The sequence below is a fragment of the Typopeltis vanoorti genome, chromosome 13, assembly GCF_054136105.1.
Source record: "Typopeltis vanoorti isolate ZY-2024b chromosome 13, IOZ_Tvanoo_1.0, whole genome shotgun sequence".
NCBI classification, from domain to species: Eukaryota; Metazoa; Arthropoda; class Arachnida; order Uropygi; family Thelyphonidae; genus Typopeltis; species Typopeltis vanoorti.
The window spans coordinates 75815805-75834481 of NC_143561.1; the positions used below are offsets into that span (position 1 = coordinate 75815805).

At 35.2% G+C, this 18677-nt stretch overlaps 1 protein-coding gene across 1 annotated transcript in view; it reads left to right on the forward strand.

Moving 5' to 3' along the window:
* The window catches only part of LOC150100292 (intermembrane lipid transfer protein VPS13C-like), a 171317-nt gene that overhangs the window by 145228 nt on the left and 7412 nt on the right, over positions 1-18677 (forward strand). The window contains exon 9 of the mRNA XM_090402629.1: positions 8091-8249. Coding sequence (XP_090258755.1) covers positions 8091-8249 — 159 coding nt within the window. The remainder of the gene's footprint in view (positions 1-8090; positions 8250-18677) is intronic.

Sequence of the window (18677 nt, forward strand, 5' to 3'; positions counted from 1 at the left end):
GAAGTACTCTTCTGTTGAGAAGATCAGAGCCAGGGTAGAAACTCTAAGTGTGGAGGCTCTGCATTCCCAACCAGTTCCAGTCAATTTAAAGATAATGCTGTTTCAACTTCCATCTTATTTTTCATTGTTACATATGCTTTTTGTAGGTGAGAATTCAGTCTAGGATGACGCCTAGATATTTTGGATAATCTTCATGGTTTATGACTATTTACAGAAATTAAGATTTATTTTGTGGTTGGCTTCAGAATTGAGCAGAATGTAGATGAGACAGTTTTTGCTGAATTAAGTCTTTGATATCAGGAGTTGTATTATATCATGTCAAGGGATTTCTCCACTTTGCCAAAAATAGGCTTATGATGAATGATGGCTAAGTCATCAGCATACGAGCTTGTCGGAGTTTAGGGAAGGTAAGTCTGATATATCACATTGAAGAGAGCTGAAGACGATACTGATCCATGGGGAAGGCATTTTGGAGGAATCTTTTATTTTTCTTGCACCAAGCTGCATGTGGATTAATTTCAAAGCATTGAATTTAGAAGATTAATTATTTTTTTGAATTGAAGGAATATTTGCTAATTTAAAGAAGTCATTTTTTCCATACGATATCATAGGCAGATGTAAAATCTATGAAGACAGCTCATGTTTTCTGCTTTTCCTGGAATGCTTTTTCAATATGTGCTATAATTGAGATTAAATGATCTTGTCCAGGTCTGAAACTGTCTGTTCGTGGGGGGGGGGGGGAATACTTTCCGAGATAGGGGTAATTCTTCCGAGGATTTCTCTTTCAAAAAGTTTGTGAGAAGTGCAAAGAAGAGAAATAGGTTTTAAAGTTCTTTTGATCATCAGGCTTTAAAATAGCTTTGGATTATTGTGGAGTAAAATGATGCAAACTAGCCCTGTGTGCATATTCTCCCATGTTTTTTAGGAACTCTAGAAGGATACCATCAGCACCAGGGCCACGGCTATTTTTAGTTAATATTAATGCTGCTTTTATTTCTTCTGTTGTGATTTGATTAGCTAGGTGAGATGATTCCTGATTGAAGCCAATATACACCTCAGAGACTTATTTATTTCTCTTTTAGCGTTTTTGCCGGGCTTTATTTTTGAGATTTTCAGTAAGCACAGCACTATACTATTTGCTGTGACTTGGGATTTTTGGGTCTTAGAGGCTGCCTCCAGTTTTCTAAGAAAGGTTCCATCTTTTCCTACTGGATGTTGTGAAATCCAAATTCTCTATAGTTTTGTTGCATCTTTGATTTCTTCTTGCATCAAGCATTCCTAACAACTATTACACTATTTGAGGGAGGTCATCACATTCCTTATTCCATCATTGTGATGTATTCTTTAGTACCCATGAGGGGGGGGGGTACTCTTTTTAGCATTTGAAATTAGTAGTTTGGTAAAATTTCTGTAGTTTTCAGGTATGGGATATATGTTAACAATTTCATCCTCTATTATATTTCTATATTTTTCCAGTTTGTCTTGTTCAGATTCCATCTAGGTAGAGGAGTGCTTTGAAAGCAGATAGGATGACACCTATTTCAAGTATAATGGGACAATGCTGACATTTTGAAAACTGCTTCAAAAATGTTATAATGGCAGGAATTGGAAAATCCTGACTGTCCCTTGTTACAAAACACAAATCAGGAATCTAACTCCTATTCCATCCGGCTGAGTTGAAGGTACCCAGCTGTTTTCTATCAAACATGAAATGTAGTCTGGCTCTCTCTGCCCCATGTAGCTAGCTTCTCTCCCTTATCTTTTTGAGGGTATGTCCACATAGTATGGTGTGAGATGAAGTCACCAACTGTGATGCTAGGATGAGGTGGGATCAAGGAGCAAAGTGTTGGCCAGGTTTTAGGAGGCTTGTACAAATTATAGATTGTTTTCTAATTTTGTGCCAATGTATAGTTCATTACTTGAGAAAACTGTAATAGAGTTTTTTAGGCAAAGGCATGCATACATAGCTTTTCCATGCTTAGAATGAGTTAGTGATGCTATTAGATTGTATCCAGGAACCCTGAGTTTATTTGTTGCTGTTTTGGAGACATGCGTTTTCTGCAATGCCAGAATATCTACAGAATTATAGCCAGTATCTTGCCTGTAGCTCTCGACATTTCCTTGATATTAAGCTGGAAAATCCAAAGACTCTGGTGGGCAAGAGACTGTATGCATTTTATAAGCTGATTTGTCTTGATAGAGGTTAGAGTTTAGAGACTTTTTTAGAGACTTGTTTGGAGACTGTGGCTTACATATCATGGACTGATCTCTTCCTAAGCATACCACATGACCCTTGTTTTTCTGGATGACAATCGAGTTGGCATGTAAACTTCTGGTATCCCTATTCATGCTGAGTAACCTGGTGATTACATTAGTTTCCCAGGGCTTACCATGGAAAACTTATTCCATTAAATAAAAACACTTAATCTAGATGTTTTATTGTCAAGATCCTTAGCTGCATTTTGAATCAAGGGAATGTATCTGCTAAGTCAGCTTGGACTTTCTCTGCTTACTCTTTGTCAGTCTTCCAGTGCAGTATATAGAAGTGAGGCGGGTATTAGAAGAATTGGAAGTGAAAGAATCAGAGATGTATCAGGAGTTGGTTGGCTAGATGTTAATAAGGCTGTTGAAATGGATGGCATATCAACATGTATTCTTAACCCTTTAATTAGCCGCACCATTATTTGATACATAATTAGTTGCATGGGGCCTATTTGGCCTCAAAATTAAAGTTATATTTCTTTAATTTCTCATGAAATGTTTTTATTTATTGCAAGATTGATCATGGTGAGTAAAATAAAATAAAGAAATCATTAATATTGTTTAATTTTTATATTAATTATTAACATTTTTATTCAATCTTAATTTTCTGTATAATTGTTGCATCTTATTGAAGAATGCTCATTGCAACAAAAAAAGCTCAGACATTTTTCACACTTTGACCTTATTTTACAATCCCTCAATCTTGGATATATTACATAGAGGCCCCAGGGTCAGAAATCACTCCTTACTTCACAACTGATTGCACCAACGCCCAGCACATGACTAATTTGTATGTGTGGCAGCAGCAAGAAACTCAGCTACTCAAAATTGCAACAAAAATCCATCATTGGTAAGTAAATCCATATTTACTTAGCAGTTGTCAGAAATCGAACTTGAATGACGGCTGGGGTCAAAAAAGCCCCAGATGACTAGTTAAAGGTTAAGGAGTGTGCACTAGTTGGCTATGCCCTTGACCTGGTTATTTAATGAATGTTTTGCAATAGGTAGGGTTCTCAGGAGTGGAAAGAAGACAAAATAGTACACCACCACAAGCACAGTTCTAGTATAAAGTGTAGGTCTTAGCAATTTACTTGCATTTTATGATAAGGTAATGAGTGTGTTAGATTAGGGAGAATCGTATACAGTAATATTCTTGGGCTTTTCAAAAGTGTTTAATAGATTAACACCTGATAAACTGGTGTTTAAGTTGCAGAGGATGAGAATAGATACTGTGTTGATTAGATGGATCAGAGGGGCCAAGGTCCCCTTGGGGGGTGGGGGGGCATAGGTTTTGTTGAAGGGGGGCATGAAATAATAAAAGCAAATTGAAAATGTCTTAAGACTAAGTAGATTTTTTTTTATCTTAAAAGAAATGTATTTAATTTTTATTATTTCTTTTTTGTTATTTTTTATATTTTAATGATAAAAAAAATCACACATTGGTGCGGATTCACAAATTTTGCTTCCTGCATATTTCAGCACTTAATGAATATTAGTAAATATATGCTTATTCATATAAGTTTCATTTCAAAGCAGAAATCTAAGAATTTCAAAGTATCAGTTTCAAATATTTCACCTGATACTGAGTTTTTGTGTAGCAGTATTGAAACACATCCATCACATTAAATTGTTATTAAACGTCTTTGTTTTTAATTCTTTCTTTATTACTAATCATTTTACATTTCTTGTGACTTGTCTCACATGCTTGTACTGCAAATGTACAATAACAATATATCTATCTATATAAAAATATGAGATAATGTGCCATGTCAAATGTGTATGTAAGATGCTAAAAATGTAATATTTGCATTTGATTTTTGCAATATTCACTGTGTATGTTTTGTATTGAATATAAATACAATAAATATTATAATAATATATCTCTATATTACGATTTTTTTTTGGAGGGGGGGGTGGAATATTTTAATTTTTCCAAAGGGGAGCCTTGACATTCAGAAGTTTGGGAAGCACTGCTCTAAATGATAACAGACGAGATCTTGTGTATGATGGAGCAGTATCTCAAAAAAGGAGGGTAAACAGTGACGTGCCCCCTGCGGTTCTGTTCTTGTGCCCTTGCTCTTTAACTTGTTTGTAAATGATATATCATGTGGACTGACTGGGGATCTTCAGTTCTTTGCTGATTATGCAAAGTTGGGGAGAATTATAAGTAGCACTGCTGATGTTAATTCCCTTAATGAAGATTTGAATAGACTTTTGACTTGGACAAAGAGTGGGAGTTGTAGTTTTAATATTAATAAGTGCAAGAAGTTTTGCATTTTGGAGTGCAGAAATATAAGTCTGTGTACTATATTGATGGTGCTGTACTGCAGGAAGTGGATAAGATTTGGGAGTGATGGTTGACAGTGGACTGAAGTTTAGAGGGCTTATTGCAAGTGTTGCAAAGACTGCACATTGTAATGCTGCTATGATAAGAAGTACTTGAACATGTAGGGATAAGAAAGTGGTGCCACTGTATAAAGTACTGATCAGACCACACTTGGACTATTGTGCATGGATATGATTACCTGGTTTGTAATGTGTGGAAACATTGGGGGGGGGGGGGGCTGAGACAAGTGACTAAGACAATCTCAGGACTTTGGAATGCTGGCTATGGAGAGAGGGGTTGAAGACCCACCCCCCCCCCCCCCCACCCCCCCCCCCCCCCACCCCCCCCCCCCCCCACCCCCCCCCCCCCCCACCCCCCCCCCCCCCCACCCCCCCCCCCCCCCACCCCCCCCCCCCCCCACCCCCCCCCCCCCCCACCCCCCCCCCCCCCCACCCCCCCCCCCCCCCACCCCCCCCCCCCCCCACCCCCCCCCCCCCCCACCCCCCCCCCCCCCCACCCCCCCCCCCCCCCACCCCCCCCCCCCCCCACCCCCCCCCCCCCCCACCCCCCCCCCCCCCCACCCCCCCCCCCCCCCACCCCCCCCCCCCCCCACCCCCCCCCCCCCCCACCCCCCCCCCCCCCCACCCCCCCCCCCCCCCACCCCCCCCCCCCCCCACCCCCCCCCCCCCCCACCCCCCCCCCCCCCCACCCCCCCCCCCCCCCACCCCCCCCCCCCCCCACCCCCCCCCCCCCCCACCCCCCCCCCCCCCCACCCCCCCCCCCCCCCACCCCCCCCCCCCCCCAACACTATCCATTTGGTGGTGTATTTAAACTATGATTAAAATGTGAAACACATTTTAATCATAGTTTAAATACCATTTGATGGAAAAGTTCCCCACTTTGAAAACACACACACACACACACACACACATGGGATTACTTATCTGCTCAATCTAAGATCATCATCATGCGTATCAAGGATTTTAGGCCTAGCATGGCCTGTTCCGGCCTAAGAGGTCATCGTTGAATCGTTTAAGAGGATGTTGTGGTTTTCTTTTTCCTGATGGCTTGTACTTTAAGGCTTGTTATTGTAATCTTTCTGTTTTCATTCTTTGAATGTGTTCCATCCATTTATGTTTATATTTTTTAATTTTTTCTATTACTGATTCTTGGTTTAATTCTTTCATAATTTCTTCATTTCTTTTGTGATCAAATAAGGTATACTTTGCAGTTTTTGTCAAAAACTTCATTTCTGCTGTTATTAATCTTTGTCTTTTAATTATTGTCCAGATTTCGCTTTCATACATTAAGACTGGGAGAGCTAATGTATTGTATGCTTTTAGTCTGGTATGTTTTTGAAAACTAGGTTTGGTTTAAATATAGAGTTAATTACTGTTATTTTTAAATATTTTGCAATTTTTATGTTTATATCTTTTTCATTTTCATATGTGATTATACATCCTAGGTAGTTAAATGAATTCACCTGTTCTAAGATCTTGTTATCTATTACTATTTTAGTTCTTGCTGGATCTTGTCCTTTAAAGGCCATAGTTTTTGATTTTTCTGTTGATATTATCATACCATAATCTTTGGCTATCTCATTTAGATCTAAAATAGCTTTATGTAAGTTATCTTCAGAATTTGTAATTATTATTTGATCGTCGGCAAAAAGGAGTGTGTTTAAGTTCACTGTAGGAGAAAGTTTAATTCCTTGATGTAAATTTTTATTCCATTTTATTATTATTTCATTTAAGTAAATATTAAAAAGAGTTGCTGAGAGGGGGGACATCCCAGTCGGACCCCTTGGTTTATCTCTCTCGTATGATAGCTCATGATTTAATCTTATTTGTATTTGATCATTTTCATATATGCTTGTGATAGCTTTTAGGATATTATTTGGTATTTGTCTTTCTTTTAATATGTTAAATAATATGTTTCTTTTAACTTTGTCAAATGCTTTTTCAAAGTCAATAAATGCAACATCCATTTCTACATTGTATTCTCTTCTTTTCTCTATTATTAGTTTTAGGCAGAAGGCCAGTCTATACATGATCATCCTTTTCTAAATCCATTCTGTACTTCTAAAATAAAGTTTTCAGAATATTTCATTAGTTTGCTATTTAAGATTCTGCTGTATATTTTGTAACAGGAATTTACTATACTGATACCTCTATATTTTTAGGGTCATCTCTATTACCTTTTTTAAAGATAGGAATCACAATTGCTATTATTATAATTATGGCTATTATAGCCTGCTTTTGTTTAGGAGTGTCCCTTATTTTAAATACATTGGCTATAATTACTCAAAAAAGGGTATATATATTTTAGGACATTATGGGTGAGTATAGAAGGCAATTATAGCAGAATAAAAGAGTTGGAAAAATTTTGTACATACCTTGTTTTAATACTAGGATGTCTTCCAATACCATGATACTACTGAAGGTTGTTTGTAATGAGGGGGGAAGGGAGCGTGTGGGGGGTGTTTTGACACGGGAAAAATAAATTTGGAAACTCGGGTTTTGAATTTATAATATATATATATATATTATTGTGTTTCAGGGTGCTTTGTGGGGGGGGGGGGGAGAAGGGGAAGGGTTTACTTATGGGGAAACTGGGGCAGGGGAAAGCGTTGCTTTTTTTCCATTCTATTGGGGGGGGGGGGTACCAGTTGAATAAATTTTATTTAAAAATAATAAAAGTCTTTCTTTGAATCTTGTTCCTGCGTATTTATATAGTTCTGAACCAAGCTTATCTTCTCTAGGTGATTTTCCATTTCTTGTTTCTTTCAGGCTGATTTCTAATTCTTCTTTAGTTATTTCATTTTCATTAATTGTTTGCCAGTTGTCTTTTTTAAAATATTTGTCTGTCCACAATTCTGTGTAATAATTTAGAAATTCTTCTAATTTCAATTTGGTGTTTAATTTTGTTTCCTTTGGTATCTACATTTAAGTGTTTCAGAATCTTATTTACATTGGTTCTTATTTTATATAAATCATGTTCTAAATTAGAAACAAATTTGTTCCATGATTCTCTCTGTCTTTTTCTGACTTCTCTTTTAGCTATGGCTCTTATTCTTTTATATTCTATTTCATCTTCTAATCTTTTATTGCTTAACTATTTGTGATAGGCTTCATTTTTTTTTTTTGATTATTTATCAATGTAAATAAGATTATTTGATAATCTTATTTACATTGGTTCTTATTTTATATAAATCATGTTCTAAATTAGAAACAAATTTGTTCCATGATTCTCTCTGTCTTTTTCTAACTTCTCTTTTAGCTATGGCTCTTATTCTTTTATATTCTATTTCATCTTCTAATCTTTTATTGCTTAACTATTTGTGATAGGCTTCATTTTTTTTTTTTGATTATTTCTTTGATTGTATCATCAAACTAAGATAATCTGGATAAAGACAAAAGATGCTGCAAAGTGCCTATGTTATGATTCTGGGTCTTCATTTTCTTTCTTTTTTTTGTTTGTTTGTTTTATTTTCTCTAATCAGTTTGATGTCATGTTCAGTGACTTCATTGGATATAAACACAGTACAGTAGTACTGCTAGAACGGAAGACAAATATGGTTTGCAGTGATGACACGTGGTTTTCAATAGTTCTTTGCAAGTATGCCATTATGACTGTTTCAGAAAGAACTATTGAAAACCATGTATTATCACCACAGACCATGTTTGTTTTCTGTTCTAGCAATACTGCTGTATACAGTTTGTTTTGTATCCAATGAAGTCATTGAACATGGAGTCAAACTGCTTAAAAAAATTGGAAAAAGCAGAGAAAATTGACAATACAAGAATGTGTCATAGCCTATGTCCCAGTCACTGAAAAAAACATTGCTGTCCACTACTGTTCTGCTTCAAACTTTTAAGTTGCTGCAGTCACTTTAGCATCAAAGGTTATTTCACCATCATTATTTCTGCTGTGTTTATGATGGTAACTATTAAAATCAAATTGCCTTACTGTAGAATATCTGAAATTATTTGTAGCTCTGCTAAATAAAAATTGCCACCATAATTAATAAATGCCAGGAAAAATCTAAACACACATGCACACACTGCCATCTAAAAGATAGTGCAACAAAATAATTCACATTCATTAAAATCCAAAATTATGCAGCTTTAGCCTCTTGATGATTCACATATCTTAATTTTAATTGACTTTTTTTTTTCAGTTTCAGCTTGTTTGCTTTTAAAGCAAATAAAATTTTTCATGATTTCTGTTTCCATTAATTTTGAAGTATCTAAATGTTCTTTAAGTAATTTATTAAATCTCCAGTAACATTCAATTATAGCATGTAATAATTGTTTTAATAAGTTTTCTGTCATAAATGTTCTCTGTTATTGAAATTAAGAATATGTGATATTATGGATTGCAAAGAATCAGAATGGCAATAGTAAAAAATCCCCAAATCCATCATCCTATTCATTTATTCATGGTAGAAATGTAGCAAAGTGGGGAGGAAAAAAGTCTACTGTTCTTACTATTTATTACCCATATTGTTATGACATGCACATACATAGCTACAGTGTTTTTTATGCAAATGTGATTTAATTACTTTTTTTTTTACTGTATGCGAAGGAGAAGTAATTTTTAACAAGTCTTGTTTTAATCTCAGTAACACTGCTACAGGAACATCTTAAATTGTTGAGAGTTGCTATAATCAGAAAAAGTCCACTATCATTATCACGCACATTTACAAAGAAAATTATGATTATTTTCTTTTACTGTGAAGAGTGTATCAGGAAAACTGGTTGCTTTGCCATGGCTGACATTCAGACATATACTGATCATATGACACATTACATTTCAGCCTACTGTCATATAGCAAATCACTGCCTCTTTTTTTTCTTTTTCTTCACTCGGAGATGCATGTAATGGTTTAATGTATGATGTAATTTTTGTATTCTTTTATCCTGGTCAAAGTAGTTCATCCTGTCTGTCTGAAATATTGAGTTCCACATTGGCAATGGATTCTGTAGACACCAGGGAAGGAGAGAGAGGGGTCTAGACAATCCTTGATTTGTCTTAGGCAGGTAGAAATTTGATTAGAGGTTTGTATACAGTTCTGATTGTGTGTCGCTTCAGTAGGGAACCTAGTTTATCTGTTGTAGCTTTGATATATAGGTTAAAGATATAGTTAGTGTGTATAGTCTGGTTTGGAGGGTGGGGAAGAGCAAATTTTGTCCTCAGGATAAGTACTGCATATGGAACAACAGGCTCTACTTACATCTTTCCAACAAAATGGTTACAACAACAAAAAAAACAAAAAAAATACATGGTGAAACTTCTTAAAAGAGCAACAAATTTCTACCCTCCCAGCAAACCAGACTACAGCTGAAACTCCTGTTTCAGGAGTAATTATATTACTTATCGGGATAATACATGTTCCTGAAATACATTTGTACTGGTCAAAGAATTCCATGTATTCATACAAATTGAAGAATAAAGAATACAGCATGCAAGGAGAGATTTCTGTATTTGCTGAAGTATTGGCATTTTTGTAACTATGATCTGGAGACTAGTGATTGTCTACATAAAATTCGAGAACTTCTAGAACAAGTTGTTTTTCAAGCTATCAAAAAGCATTTTTGCCAAAGAAAATAGTTGTAATTGATGAGAGTATATTTCCCTGGTGTGGGAAGCTGTTCTTTCAACAGCATATTCCCAGCACAACTCAAAAACATGGCATAAGAGTTTATAAACTCAGTTTACGAGCTGGCTACACACAAACAACATTTGTGTATATGCAGGTAAAGATGGCACGAGTAGTCTGGGCCATGCTCATTTCATCACTTTAAAATTGCTTGATGGTCCCTTGAATACAGGAAGGATTCTACTTGCAGATAATTTTTATTTGAGTTTGCCACTTGCTATATAGAGTTTCAACAGAAGTTACAATGAAGAAACAGAAATGTAGAGAAAATTATAGCCATGGAAAACAAAACAACAAAAAAAGGCATTAAAATACTGAAATGGACTGACAAAATATCAGCAACCATGTTGACAACTTATAGAAATCATCAGTGTGAATTAGTAGAGAATGCTTGTAAGAACAGTGCAGGGTAGCAACTGCAGAAACCAGATGCAGTACCAAGTTACAATGCTGCTAAGAAATGTGTTGATCTATCAGACCAGATGGCACATTGTTATTACACTCTCAGAAAGACAGTCAAGTGGTATAAGAAAATCACATGGAAGTACTTTTCATGGAGTATTCACAGAAAATTCAATTCTAAAGGAAATATTCCATTCTACAATATTGTACCACTATGTAAATTAAAAAAAACAACAACGCTGATATAAATATTATTTGTGGAAATTTTCCACGTTACTCCTCTAAATTGGTATTAATGCTTATGGCTGTTTTGTCTATTTTCATAAGGAGTACTTATACCCCTTGTATTATGTCATTGTTTTTTTTACTCCAATTAAATTAAAACATTGATAATATAAGCTCCACAAAATGCAAATTAGGCCAATATTCCCACCAATAGAAAGTAACATAGAAAATCTGATGCAGATATAAAGCCAACATAACAGAGACTCCACTTTGCCCATGAGCTCTGAAGACAACACTTAGTGAAAAAGGCTCATTCCCCGTGCTCACATTTTTATTCTTATTTATCTTTCTCCTTTTTAAAATTTAAATTCTTTATAATTTTCCTTTTTATATTCTGTGGTTCATACTTAATACGAGACCATTATGAAATCACTTTATGTATTTTTTGGTTTTTAGTCTGTGTATCTTTAATTTCTGCAATTTTAGTTTCCATATATTTTTATCTCTATCTTACCTGATCCCCTCCATCCTTTTTTTTTTTTTTTTTTTTTTTTTTTTGGAAAAAAGTGTTCATGTATTTATTCAAATGATAGTCTTGAATAGGATTATAATGTGGGTGTGTGTGTAAAGTTCAGTTACACACACACACACACACACACACACACACACACACACACACACACACACACACACACACACTTTTTATCAGTATATTTCTGATGCCATTAAAAAAAGTTAATTTTGAGGATTGTATAAAGATATGTCAAAATTTATTCCTTTTATATTACTTTTCTTTTAATTTATGTTTTCAAAATATATATCATCAATATTTTAATTTAATTGGAGTAAAAAGTCAATGACATAATACAAGGGATACTCCTTATGAAAATAGGCAAAATAGCCATAAGTGTTCATAAAAACACTGATGATTAATAAATAAAAGAATTATCAGAAAACAAAATTATATATATATAAAAGAAAGAAATACAGATAGCAATCACAATAAATTGTACAAGATGATTGCAATTTCAGCCCAATCGTGTATACCATACCTGCACTAATCAACTGATCAGCATTATTAGATCATTGAATAATCCCCTCCCTATAGTTAAATACTGAGCTACCAATGTATACAGCTGCTGTTTATTATTAATTAGTGATTTATATTTTGCAAACAAATTCCTTTCTATCTATTCATAATTTTTTATTTTATTTTAATATGCCCATCATAAATGCAAATATGCAAGTCTAGAGTTTAAGGGTCAAAGCTGCATAACTGAGAGGAGACCTCCACATAGCCTTTAAAGGAATGCGGAGAAACGACCAGGGCTTCTGACCTAATGTCCAATCCTCACCTTCTCGTGGTGCACCCTGTTGGGTATCTACTTGGATACTGAACGAACGAGGATGGGCTGACAGTTTGGGATTTAGCCGACCAAATTGTATTCTTATTGGTTAAACCAAAATAAAAAATGATGGTACAACATGACAAAATTTCATGCTGGCTGGGGCATTGCCTGGTTAAACAAGCCCCCCCCCCCCCCCCGTTGTTTTCGCCAGGGAACCAGAGCGAACAGCGAAAAGTCAGCTACTGGAACAAATCTGAAAACAAACCCCAACTCAACATCACCAGAGTTAAAGATCGGTACTATCAAGGTAAGAAGCCTGAATGGCAAAGAAATGGAGCTAGCTGAGGAATTAGATAAGTACCAGATCGACATAATAGGGGTGACTGAAACAAAAAAGACCAAAACTGGTGAGATCTTTCTGAGCAATAAATATAAAATTATATATTCAGGCAATGACAATCAAGGAAAAGGAGGAGTAGCCATAGTATTCAACACAAAATATGAGGCTAATCTTCTTGAATGGCGGTCAGTCTCAAGTAGAGTAATGTGGGCAAATATGAGAATGGGGAACTGGACAATGAAACTTATTTGTGCCATTGGTCCCACAGGAGGTTCTACTAAGGTAGAAGTGGAGGAATTTTTTGATGCTTTAGAAAAAGCAACTGACACAATGAAAAAGGAAAAGTTGGTCCTTGTTGGGGATCTAAAAAGCAGAGTAGGAAATGATTGTGAGACATACAAAAATATTTTGGGAAAATTTGGAGAAAAGAGCAAAGCTAATAATAATGGCAAATATCTGTTGGATTTCTGCTCAGGACATGGACTGGTTATTACTAACACCATATTCCAACATAAAAATGTGCACAAATTCACATGGAGAGAAGAGGCTAGGAATAAGAAAAGTCTCATTGACTATGTTATTGTTGATAGTGATGTTTTCTCCATGGTGCAGAACACCAGAGTTTACAGAGGATTTGAAATTGGAAGTGATAACTATTTAGTCTTGAGCAGGATAAAATTGAATTTCATATTGAAAAGAATAACATGTAAGAAAGTTTTAAAGCGAATAAAAGTTGAGCAGCTCTCAGATGTGAACTGTAGACTAAAATACAGAAAGATTAAAAGATTATTGAAAAAAAAATGTAAGAGTTTGAGAACAGGAACCAAACCTTGGAGATTCAGTGGAAAACTCTGAAGAAAACATTGATTGATTCTGCCAGAGAGGCATGTGGTGAGGCTGTCTGCAAGGATAAAAAAATCAGAACTCCCTGGTGGACACAGGAAGTTAAAGAGGCAGTGAAGGAAAATTAGAAAGCATATCAAAAGTTCCTGTCAAATAAGTCAGCTTGTGCTCTTAGAGAATATAGAGACAAATGCAAGAATGCTAAACACTATGTAAAACTAGCTAAACAAAAGTCATGGGAGGACTTTGGCAAGAATATAGAAAATAAATATCAAGAAGGTGGCAAAATATTCTAGAGGTTGTTGAAGAAGCTTAGGAATGGAGGAAAGAGTGCTGTAAAAGGAGTTAGAGATGATAAAGGTGACAAGAAAACAGGAGAAAAAGATATCCTTGAAGTATGGAGTAATTACTTTGAAAAACTGCTAAATGAAACAAGCAGTGATGACAGCACAGTGGTAAAAAACACTGACCAGGCATGCAGTCAGGAATACATATCATTCTTGAAGTAGAAAAAGCCATCAAAGGCTTGAAATGAGGAAAGGCAGCAGGAGTAGATGATATTCGACCAGAAATGCCGAAGTATGGTGGTATAAAAGTCTTACAGTGGCCACTGCATAGTTCAGAAAGCCTGGACAGAGGGACTAATTCTTGATGATTGGAGTAGAGCTCTCATAATACCCATATATAAAAAGGGAAATAAAACTGAATGTGAGAATTACAGAGGTATTTCCCTACTGAGTGTTCCTGGCAAGATCTATGCAAGTATACTTCAGAAACGGTTGACAAGAATTGTGAAAGAAAAGCTGGATGAAGAACAAGCTGGATTCAGGCCAAATAGAGGCTGTCAGGATCAGATCTTCACTTTACGATAAATAGTGGAGAAATCATGGGAATATAACAAAGATCTGTATTTGAGTTTTGTCGATTTGGAAAAGGCATATGACAAGGTGCCAAGAGAGAAGCTATTCAATACGCTGCAGTTATATGGTGTCAATGGGGCATTATATCAAGCAATACTTAGTCTTTATTTGAGTTGTAAGTCAGCAGTTAGAATTGAAGGAAGTACAGGAAGATGGTTTAATGTTAAATCTGGTGTGAGACAAGGATGTACATTATCCCCTCTGTTATTCATTATCTATATGGATCATATTATGAAGGAACGTGGTATTAAACATGATATCAAAATTGGAGATGTTAATGTCAGCTCTTTGCTTTATGCGGATGATGTTATACTTCTAAATAAATCCGCTACAAGTCTGAAAGATTCTCTGATTAAATTGAATAGCTGTTGTAATAGATATGGTATGAAAGTCAGCAATGCAAAGACAATGAAAATAGGCAGAATCATTGAAAATGTGAACTGTGTTGTGAATGGAGAACCTGTGGAACAAGTAAAACAAATACATCTACTTAGGTACGATTTTTAGTGAAGATGATAAATTAAATATAGAAATAGACAACAGAATCAACAAAGCTGGTATGGTGGGAAGTCAATTGAATAAATTCATATGGAATAAGAGAGAAATTAGTCGGAACACTAAATTAGCTGTATACAAGACAGTGTTCAAACCAGTTTTAACTTATGGATCTGAGAGCTGGGTCAGAAGTAAAACACTTGACCAAAGACTAGAGACCACAGATATGAGAGTCCTGAGAAAGATTAGAGGCGTGAACAGATGGCATCAATGGCAATATCATATTAAAAAACTAGGATATTAGGAAAGAACTTGACATTGTCAGCATCCAGGAATGCGTTAGCAGAGCTAATCTCAGGTGGTATGGTCACTTAAATAGAATGGGAGAGAAAAGATTAGCAAAACAAGTGTTCTCTGCCAGGTTGGCAGGAAAACGACCCAGAGGAAGACCAAGATATAGGTGGATTGATACGGTACAAAGTGCCTTAGACGATAGAAATATAAGATCTGATAATGTTGGAGTCTTGACAAGTAACAGACTGATTTGGAGGAAAATTATAGATAGGAAGTTAGTAATGATGTAAATTTTTCATGTAGTACTATCATATCCTGTACACTCCCTTGAGGGTACATGGCAGGAATTTGATGATGATGAGTTTATAGGATCACATGTTCTTCCCTCCATCCCTAGCAAACTATAAAACACACACACATATAATATCACAATTGTAAATCATTTATAATCCATTTGACAGTGTTGAAAGCATTTCTATTCATCCCTATTTTTTCTCTCCCATATATTTGCCATTCTTTACATCTTTTAGTAAATCAAGTATAGTAACTAATAATCAAATATATTATTCTCTTTAATTATCATTGTCAAATTTATCCTGAAAAAAAACATTCCTTTTCACCTCCCCTACTGAATTAGTTACAAGAAGAAACTGTCATCATAAGTGGTGCATTTCTTGTTGGGGGCCATTGTAATTCCTCTCACTTCACAGGTTGTGGCTCTCTTGCTGTGATGGTTAGGTTCACAGTGAGAGAACTATATCGCACCAGTGTGAACATTTAATGAATGCTGATGGTAGCTATGTGACAGAAGCAAACAAACTAGTTGAGTTAGTGAATGGTCATTTTTTAAGGATTTATCATCAAACTTGGGTTACTAACAGATGTCACATGAACTGATCAGAGACTAGAGGTTGATGAATTGGAAGTACTTTGGATACTGTAGAATCTCAATGCATATACAGCTTGGGATTAGATGAGATATCAGCACTTGTATTATGAGAATATACAAAGTAATTGGCACTGTCTCTGACTAGGATTTAACTTAAGTCTTATCTCTAGTAAATTCATCCAAAAGGAGTGGAGGGAGGGCAAATTAGTTCCCTTGCTTAAATGAGGCTTCAGAACTGTGGTAGCAAATTACAGACCAGTTACTATCTCAGGACTAATGGTAAAAGAATTAGAAAAATTGGTCAAAGACAGAATTCATAATAGGTGGATAAGAATATGATACTCTTTGGGGGTGGGAACCATGTAAAAGAAAGGTAAACCATGTCTTAGTTAATTACTAACTTTTTATTATAGAGTGAAGGCTGAGTTGGATAAAGAGTATTTAAACAGTCAGCCAATAAAATTCTGAAGCTGTCTATGCTGAATTGAGAACATAATAATTATAGTAATATGGTACATAATCTGACATATTTATAGTACTTTAGAGAGGGCAAAGAAATCTAAATATAACTTATTACACATCTTTCTTTATATATATCACTCCAATGGAATGAGAGTCTGCAAGGCCTATAGTAAATAATTGCCATGTGTGAGCTAAATAATAATTTGCCGTTGTAATTGAGGATTTAGATTAATCTAAATACTTGTTTACATTGATCTAAATTTGATAATTTAGACATAGTAATTGAATATTGTTTGTATTTTTGTTAATTTCCAATTATCCTTCTCCCTCTACACACACAGATGCACTTTTTATTCTCCTTCTTAATTGAGTCATTTGTTTTATAGATCTTATCATAATGGATTTTGAAGTACATGTGAAGTCCTCATGATCATCATGAATATGAATTTGATTTATGTAATTGACTATTATAAAAAATTTTAATTATTAACCTATTTCAATGACTGGCAGAAACTGGTTTGACAGTCTCTCTCTTTACTGCTGTGGAAATGTCAACTCTCAAGTATGCACATACTTTTGTCATAATAATTGCTTAATGTAGAAAATCCAAACTGATATTTGCTTCAATTACATCATTGTTCCTGCTTCCTTATACTGCTCTAAGCCACGACGTGTTAATCGACTCTACAGAATAGAGTCAGTTAACACTTTGAACTATGATAGCTGAAATTTTTCAGTATTTGATCATAGTGGTAAAGAACACACCCATATGCTGGATGATACAATTTACATTATGGAACATTACACAGCAGTATACGTACTATGCAATAAATTGCATATTATTATGCAGAGAAATGAGAAAGTGGCATTTTTGAGTTTGAAGTAAAATGATATGAACAGGTTTCAAAATGGGAAATGAGACTGATTTGTGTCCATGGTCCTATAAGAAGGTTCATCTAGATAAGTTGAGGAACATTTCATTATTATTCAGCACTGCTGATATAAAAGAAAAGCTAATTCTTTTCCTTTATTGTTGGAGGCCTGAACAAATAGGAAATTAATTCAGGCATGTAAAAGTGTTCGTGGGAAATTTTGGAGAAAAGGGCAGAGCTAATTATGATAGTAAGCACCTGCTTGAGATTTGGTGGGTATGAATGAACAGGTGACATGGATGAGAGATACTTGTAGCAAGTTTTTTAACTTGGTCAGAAAGTGTTATATTTGATAAGAAATTATGTTCTTGTTTTTATCCTTTACCCGAGCATGAGCAAACAAGAGTTTCCACATGAAGTAACTTTGCAATTAGATTACTTGTATGTAGAGAAGTAGACTGTTGACTCAACCTCCCTACTTGCTGAGGTGGATGAAATAGTCAGATCACCCTAGCATTTTTCATGGATCAAAACTTCATTGGCATTCTACCTTTTATTGTGTAATTACCCTCCTCCGTCATTAATCCCTTAATGGCAAATTTAGAGCCATTAGCAGATTAACTGGAATGGAGTGACCTTTTCAATTGAAAAGTGTTCTGTGTTACTTGTAATTGCTCTTGCTGTCCTATGATATTTGATCTTTTTTTGCTGCACAAATTATTTATCGTGTCTCTTCCCAAAAATAAACAGGAATTTCACATGTGCAAAAATAAATAATAAATCCTGTAATGACCAGAGATCAGCCTTTGCAGTGAATGTATTTAGTAGTAGAAAATTTGCTGTCTTTTATTCTTGAAATCAGTGTAATGGAACAAGGCAATTTATATTCTTCCATTTTTCTGATCATAGTGGATTTGAATTCTTTAAAAAAAAAAAAAAAAAAAAAAAAAAAAAGGTGTATATGTGTTACATACTTCAATTTTTGAGTGGGTTATAGACCTATTCAACTTGCAGATATTACAGACACTTTATTGTCAAAATTGTTCATAAGACAATTGTTACAATAATTGCATGAATTTGCAATGTTCTTTCTTTGTGTTTTCAAAAGAAAGTGCACATAATTATTTTCTTACTGTTTAAATTATTTGGGGAAACATGCTCATACATTTTAGTGTAAATTAGTAAAGTATACTACTCTAACAATGCTACATATCTAAACTAGAAGAAAATGTCTTTTTGAAATGTACAGTGATTTCTTCTTTGTACTACAAGAAAAAAAAACAACAACATAATAGTAAGAGAAAAATATGTACTATTTTCTTTTTCATTGGATAAA